This window comes from Rhinopithecus bieti, unplaced genomic scaffold (genome assembly GCF_001698545.2).
Source record: "Rhinopithecus bieti isolate Rb0 unplaced genomic scaffold, ASM169854v2 scaffold_10264, whole genome shotgun sequence".
Taxonomy (NCBI): Eukaryota; Metazoa; Chordata; class Mammalia; order Primates; family Cercopithecidae; genus Rhinopithecus; species Rhinopithecus bieti.
This window is the reverse complement of record NW_016806418.1, coordinates 55323-61278: the sequence shown is the minus strand read 5'-3', so window position 1 is coordinate 61278 and position 5956 is coordinate 55323. Positions and strand designations below refer to the sequence as shown.

Genomic DNA, 5956 nt, shown 5'->3' with positions numbered 1-5956 from the left:
CGGCCGCGAGGCGGCAGCGCAGCGCAAGGTCACGTTGCTGCCCGCGGTGACAAAGCGGGCAGGCGTGGCGTCGCGGTCCGAGGAGACGGTGATGATCGGCGGGTCCGGGCCGTCTGGAGGGAGGAGGGGTCGGGACTGCAAGTGTCAGGGTCACCTGGGACTCCGCTGGGACTCCCGGAGACTGGGCCCCCAGCCCGCTTCTCCCCAAGGACCCCCTGTCCCCGACCCGAGGTACCCCCCCAACTCACAGAAGACGCTGACGTCGGCGGCAGCCTCCCTGCGGCCGAAGGGGCTGCGGACGCGGCAAGTGTACCGGGCGTGGTCGCTGCGCACAGGGCGCGCGATGAGCAGCTGATCGCCCTCTGAGCGGATCCGGGGCGGCTCGGCTCCCTCGGATTCCGACGCCTCCAGGGCGCGTCCGTCCCTGCTCCAGCTCAGCTCCCCGCGACCGGGTCCCCACCCCAGGCAGCGCAGCCGGAGCTCGGCCGCCCCCTCCTCTGTCTCTGGAGCCTTGGGCTGAACCGACAGCTGGGGTAGGGGCTCTGGGAGAGGGAGAACGGGCTCAGGACCCAGTCCTGGAGCCCATCTTTGGTCCCCTTAGAGGGAACCCCAGCCGCTGCTCCCTCTAAGCCCCTGGAGTCCCGGCCCCCATCCCTCTCCTCTCATAAACCCATGAGTTTGAGCCCCCAGACCCCTTCTCTCCGGGACCCAGGAGTTCGACAGAAGAGGCTCCCAGCCTCCTCCTCCTCCCTCAGACCTGGGAGTGCAGGCCCCCAAGAGTCTCCATCCCAGGTCCAACATTGCTCAAACACCCCTGCCTTGACCTCTAGCTCTTTTCCTCCTTTCCTCAACCCAGAAGCCCTCTTCTGCCATCCAGGGACCCCACAGCACCGTGACTTGCCCAAAGCCTGGCAGAGCAGAGCAGCCCCTGCCGCCTGCACTCCTGACGCCAGGGCCCACTTACCATACACACCCACCGTGAACTCGCGAGTCTGCCGGGGAACCCCTGCCCGGATGACCTCAGCCGTGTAGACCCCTGCATCGTCCAGCTGGGCAGAGGCGAGCTCCAGAACCCCCCGGGCCTGATCAAATCGCAGGCGGTCTCGGTGAGCAGGGTCCAGGCTGATCAGAGGTGCCCCTGGCCCCAGGCCTCCAGTTGCCAGCACCTTAGAGCCCCGGCGCCAGACCACCAGAGGGGTGGGGGACCCAGGGCTGGGGACTGGGACCAGGGGGAGCCGGATGGTAGTTCCCACCAGCACAGCAAGTGGGCCCCCCAGCTGCTGGGGGAAGCTTGCAGCTGAGTGGGTCTCTGCAGAAAATTTGGATTCAGGGCTCTGGGCAGAGAGTTGAAGATCCATATCATCAGGGGAGAATTTTGAACCTGGGACCTCAACAGAGAATTTGGTGTTGGAGACTTGAGTAGAAATGTTTGAAGCTGGGGTCTTAACAGAGAAGGAAGGCTTGGGGTCTTTGGCAGGAACTCGAGGGTCCGAAATATCAGGAAATACTTCAGAACTAGGGGTTTCAGAGAAGGAGGAAACCGGGCTCAAATCTTGGCCCTCAGCAGAAACATTTGACCAGAAGGACCCAGACATGTTGTTGGAACTCAGGGCCTCAGGAAACCAGCTGGAATTAGAGATTCCAGCAGAGCCTTTTGAATCCAGGGACTGATCCGGAAGTTTCCAGCTGGGAGGTTTGATGGAGGGAACTTCTGCACCCAGCCCCTGGGAAGAGCTCTTTGAGTCCGAAGAGAAGGCAGAGGAGAAGTTGGTTTGCTGAAGTCCAGAAGAGGCTCTGAGGGTGAGGACCCCTACCAAGGAGGCTGCAGAGAAGAGGGGAAAGCGTTGGGGGAGGCTGCTCAGGGGGACTGGAGGGGAGGGGACTGAGCAGGGAACTTACCCAGGAGTAGGAAGAGTGGCAGAGCCTGTGGGGTGTCCATGGTGCTGGCCTCACTGAAACGACACTGGAGAGAGACCCAGGACTGCACCCATCCCTCCTGGGTCAGACGAGTCCAACAGGACTGGTAGCTTAGCTTCCTGGGAGGGGAAGGGAGCCAGACCCAGAGGGAGGGGCCAGGATCCCCAACCCCGATGTGGTGGCTGAGCTGCCCACCCCACCCCACTCTCTTCATCAGCTGGTCCCATCTGCAGGGAGGCCCAGCCTGATCCCTGCCCTCCCCACCCCCAGGGGGAAGATGGAGAAAACATTCCCAGCTAAAAATGTGGTAGCAAGTTTGTGGGACAAAGCCAGGAAGACTTCCTGGAGGAGGGTGAGGTGACCTTTCCGAGAGCCCCACCTCTGATGGCCACAGCTTCAGAACAGGCTTCCTCCTCCCCAGCCTCCTGGCCCCTTCCACTCTGTCTTGCCTGCAGCCTCAGATACACCTGACTCTGCTCCTCCTCTGCTCCAAACCCTCCCATGGCTCTCTCAGAACCAAGTCTCCAGGTGCTATCTCCTGCCAGGGCCTCTATCCTGAGACCAGAGCTGCATTTCTGCATCCCCGAGGCCCTCACATGGCCTGTGTCCCGCTAAACTCAGAATCTTTCCTCTAACCCAAACTTCCTCACACCTCCGGGATGGCTTCACCATCTTCGCAAATGCTGGGAAACATTCCCAACCTCCTCCCTCCCCGTCACCACTGTCAATCTGAGTCCAACCCTCCTCACCCTAGTTCTCACTGGCCAGGTCCTGTCTTCTCTTCCTGCCTCGTCTCCCTCCTCTGCCCAGTCTCCTCCAGTCCCTGCCAGGGTCCTTCTACACCCAGAGCTGAACCTGCCTTCCCCTACTCACAGCCCTCCCCTGGCTCCCCAGCGCCCTCTGGAGACATCCAAGCTTCACAGCAAACCCATGCACACCCCCGGACTCCAGCACTTGAACATCCTGCCCGCCCATCTCACCTCGCAGTCCTCTACCTGGAATGCTCTCACACTCTCCACCTCCCTCCAGCCTGGCTAAACCACAACTTGTCCTTCAGGTCTCACCTTATTAAGAACCATAATAATTACCACTTAGTTTGAGCCGGGAACTATGCTAAATGTTTCCTATGCATTATCAGGCTGAACCCTTCTAAACACCCTATGAGCTGAGTGTCATTATACTCACTTTGCAGGCCAGGGGACTTAGGCTCAGAGAGGTCAAGGGACCTGCAGGAGGTTGCACAGCCAGAGGGAGAAGCTGGACTTGGGACCAGGATGGTCAGACTGTTGACTCCTTCTGATAACTTTTCCCACCATCCCATGCTGAGCTTAGGGCGTCTGCTCAGCTCCCAGTCCTCTAAGCTTACCTTGGCCCAGTTCTCACCAGTAGTAATATTGGTAATATATGTATTTTTTTGAGACGGAGTCTTGTTCTGTCACCCTGAGTGCCTCAGCTCACTGCAGGCTCCATCTCCCGGGTTCCAGTGATTCTCCCGTCTCAGCCTCTGGAACAGCTGGGAGTACAGGCACGCACCACCACACCTGGCTAATTTTTGTTATTTTTAGTAGAGCTGGGGTTTCACCATGTTGGCCAGGCTTATCATGAGTTCCTGACCTCAAGTGATCCACCCACCTTGGCTTCCCAAAGTACTGAGATTACAGGCATGAGCCACCATTAATTAGCCCCGACTAATACTGGTAATAATATACCTTCAGCATTTTTTGCATAGCAGGTGTGGTTATAGGGGTGCTACATAAATTAACCTTTCAAAACTCCATGGAGTAGATTATGTAGTTTAAAGAGGGCTGCAAATTTGAGGATCCTCCTGTTAAGATATGAGGTCTATGTCCCTACTCCTTGGATCTCAGTAGGCTCTGTGACTGCGGGACCAAGACGTGGAAGTGACCCTGTGCCAGAGTCTGCATCTAGGCTGGCATATGCCACTTTCTGTATCATAGGACACTCCCTCATGGAACCCAGCCGCCACACTGGGAGGAAACTCAGCAGTCCCATGGAGGGGAATCACGGCCCCTGGTCAGCAGCCCCAGCCAGCTTGCTGGCCATGTGGGCGAGCCTTCTTGGAAGTCAATCCCCTGGCCCCATTTGAGGCACCTGAACTGATCCTGCACGGAGAGACAAGCTGCCCCTGCTGAGCCCTGCCCAGATTCCAGACTTAAGAGCATAATAAACAAGTGTTGTTTTAAGCCACCAAGTTTTGGGGTGGTTGGTTATGCCAGAACAGACAACCAGAATATAGGTATCACTAATTCCACCTGATAGAGAAAGAAACTGAGGCTCAGGGAGTAGTTGCCTATCTGAGATCCTCCTAGAGCCAGGAATGGGTCCAGTGGGATTTGACCCAGGGCCCTGGGACCCAGAACCCATGCCCTTAACCCCTACATGATGCCGTTACTATTTTGATCTGCAGATGAGGCAACTGAAACTCAAAAACAGGAAGGAACTCACCCAAGATCTAGCTGGCAAAGGTGAGAGTGAGCATATGAAATCACATGCTGTCAGAAGGCCAGAGGAATGGAACACAATTTTTTTAACAAAAAATTAGGCCAGGCGCTGTGGCTCACGCTTGTAATCTCGGCACTTTGGGGGGCTGAGATGAGCGGATCACTTGAGGTCAGGAGTTCAAGACCAGCCTAGGCAACATGGTGAAACCCCGTCTCTACTAAAAATACAAAAATTAGCCAGGTGTGATGGTGCAAGCCTGGGCAACAGAGCAAGACTCTGTCTCAAGAAAATATAATTTAAAAAAAACTAATCTGACTGTAGACCCAGGCAGTTCATTGCCACACTAAGTTTCGATTCTCTGTGGCTTGTCTGTGTCTCACACCAGAACCGCAGCTTCTGGCCTCATTCTCTCCTGTGTCCCTGCTGAGACTGGGGACACAGGAGAGAATAAGTGTCCTGAGTGTCCTGCAAACATTGTGGATAAAAGCCCTTCTCACCCACCTCACTGATATTTGTGTTCCAACACTCAACGTGGAAGTCATCTCCCTGGGAAATCTCTGACCCCATGGGCTGGGCCAGGTCAGGTCCCCCAGTTGGGTTCCCAGGGGCCCAGTGTGCCTCCACGTCTAGCATACTTCACCCCAAATTACAGCTGCCTTTGTCCTCATTGTCCCCTGCATCAATAGAGGCTCCTCATGGGCAGGGACTGGATCCACAGGGCCTGGCACACAAAAGACTCAAGTAAATGTTGAATGAACCTATTTGGTTCATAGGTTCATTCAACATTTACTTGAATGTCTCTAGGAAATGAGTTAACAGAGATAGATGTTGAGAGTCAGTTTTATTGCCATCTCTGGGAGGGGCTCAAATCCGCCCGATCTCCTTCAGCTTGGCCACTAGGTCCTCAGTGGTTTCCACCTTGACGCCGGCCGTGCGCTGGGGCGGGTCCTCCACGCTGATCACGGACAGCTTGGAGGTCAGGTCCACGCCCAGGTCCCCAGGCTTGATCACCTCGATCTTCTTCTTCTTGGCTTTCTGCACATGGGAAGCCATTGTTCACAGGGCTGTGGAACCCCTGCCACCCTCCTGCCACCTCCTTCCCATGGGTGCCATGCCAGCAGACCAGTCCCATGGACTGAACCCTCTGGACCCACCAACTGGCCAGGACACACAAAACTTCTCACAGGGCCACACCTGGTGTGGAAAACTCCTGCTGGCTAGGAGGCCCTGGGAGGCCCAACTATTGCAGCAGTCCTCCTTTAGGTAACCAATTCAGGAAGCCCTTCACGGGCTGCAACAGACTGGAAAACCCATCCTTTTGGTAGTAATGACTCAGTGGACTTCTGGCTGAGATGACATGCTGAAGGCTCCCTATAGGCTGAGATGATACCCTGAGCCCTCCTTATAGGCTGAGATGATGCACTGAACCCTCCCTATAGGCTGAGATGATGCACTGAGCCCTCCCTATAGGCTGAGATGATGCACTGAACCCTCCCTATAGGCTGAGACGATGCACTGAGCCCTCCCTATAGGCTGAGACGATGCGCTGAACCCTCCCTATAGGCTGAGACGATGC

The 5956-nt window shown here is 56.3% G+C and overlaps 2 protein-coding genes and 1 long non-coding RNA gene across 3 annotated transcripts in view; 1 reads left to right on the top strand and 2 right to left on the bottom strand.

Annotated features, from left to right (window-relative positions):
* VSIG10L (V-set and immunoglobulin domain containing 10 like) overlaps positions 1-2125 on the bottom strand; it is a 12607-nt gene extending 10482 nt beyond the window's left edge. The window contains exons 1-4 of the mRNA XM_017876458.1: positions 1900-2125; positions 965-1822; positions 249-542; positions 5-113 (exon numbers count right to left, since the gene is read on the bottom strand). Coding sequence (XP_017731947.1) covers positions 5-113; positions 249-542; positions 965-1822; positions 1900-1939 — 1301 coding nt within the window. The 5' untranslated portion in view covers positions 1940-2125. The remainder of the gene's footprint in view (positions 1-4; positions 114-248; positions 543-964; positions 1823-1899) is intronic.
* LOC108532396 (uncharacterized) lies at positions 1019-4506 on the top strand. Its single transcript, XR_001886432.1, has 3 exons — positions 1019-1106; positions 1665-1800; positions 3876-4506. It is a non-coding gene; the product is annotated as an uncharacterized LOC108532396 (long non-coding RNA).
* A 696-nt stretch (positions 4507-5202) lies between these two features.
* ETFB (electron transfer flavoprotein subunit beta) overlaps positions 5203-5956 on the bottom strand; it is a 14403-nt gene continuing 13649 nt past the window's right edge. Inside the window, exon 5 of the mRNA XM_017876489.1 lies at positions 5203-5436. Within this exon, the coding sequence (XP_017731978.1) occupies positions 5245-5436 (192 nt within the window). The 3' untranslated portion in view covers positions 5203-5244. The remainder of the gene's footprint in view (positions 5437-5956) is intronic.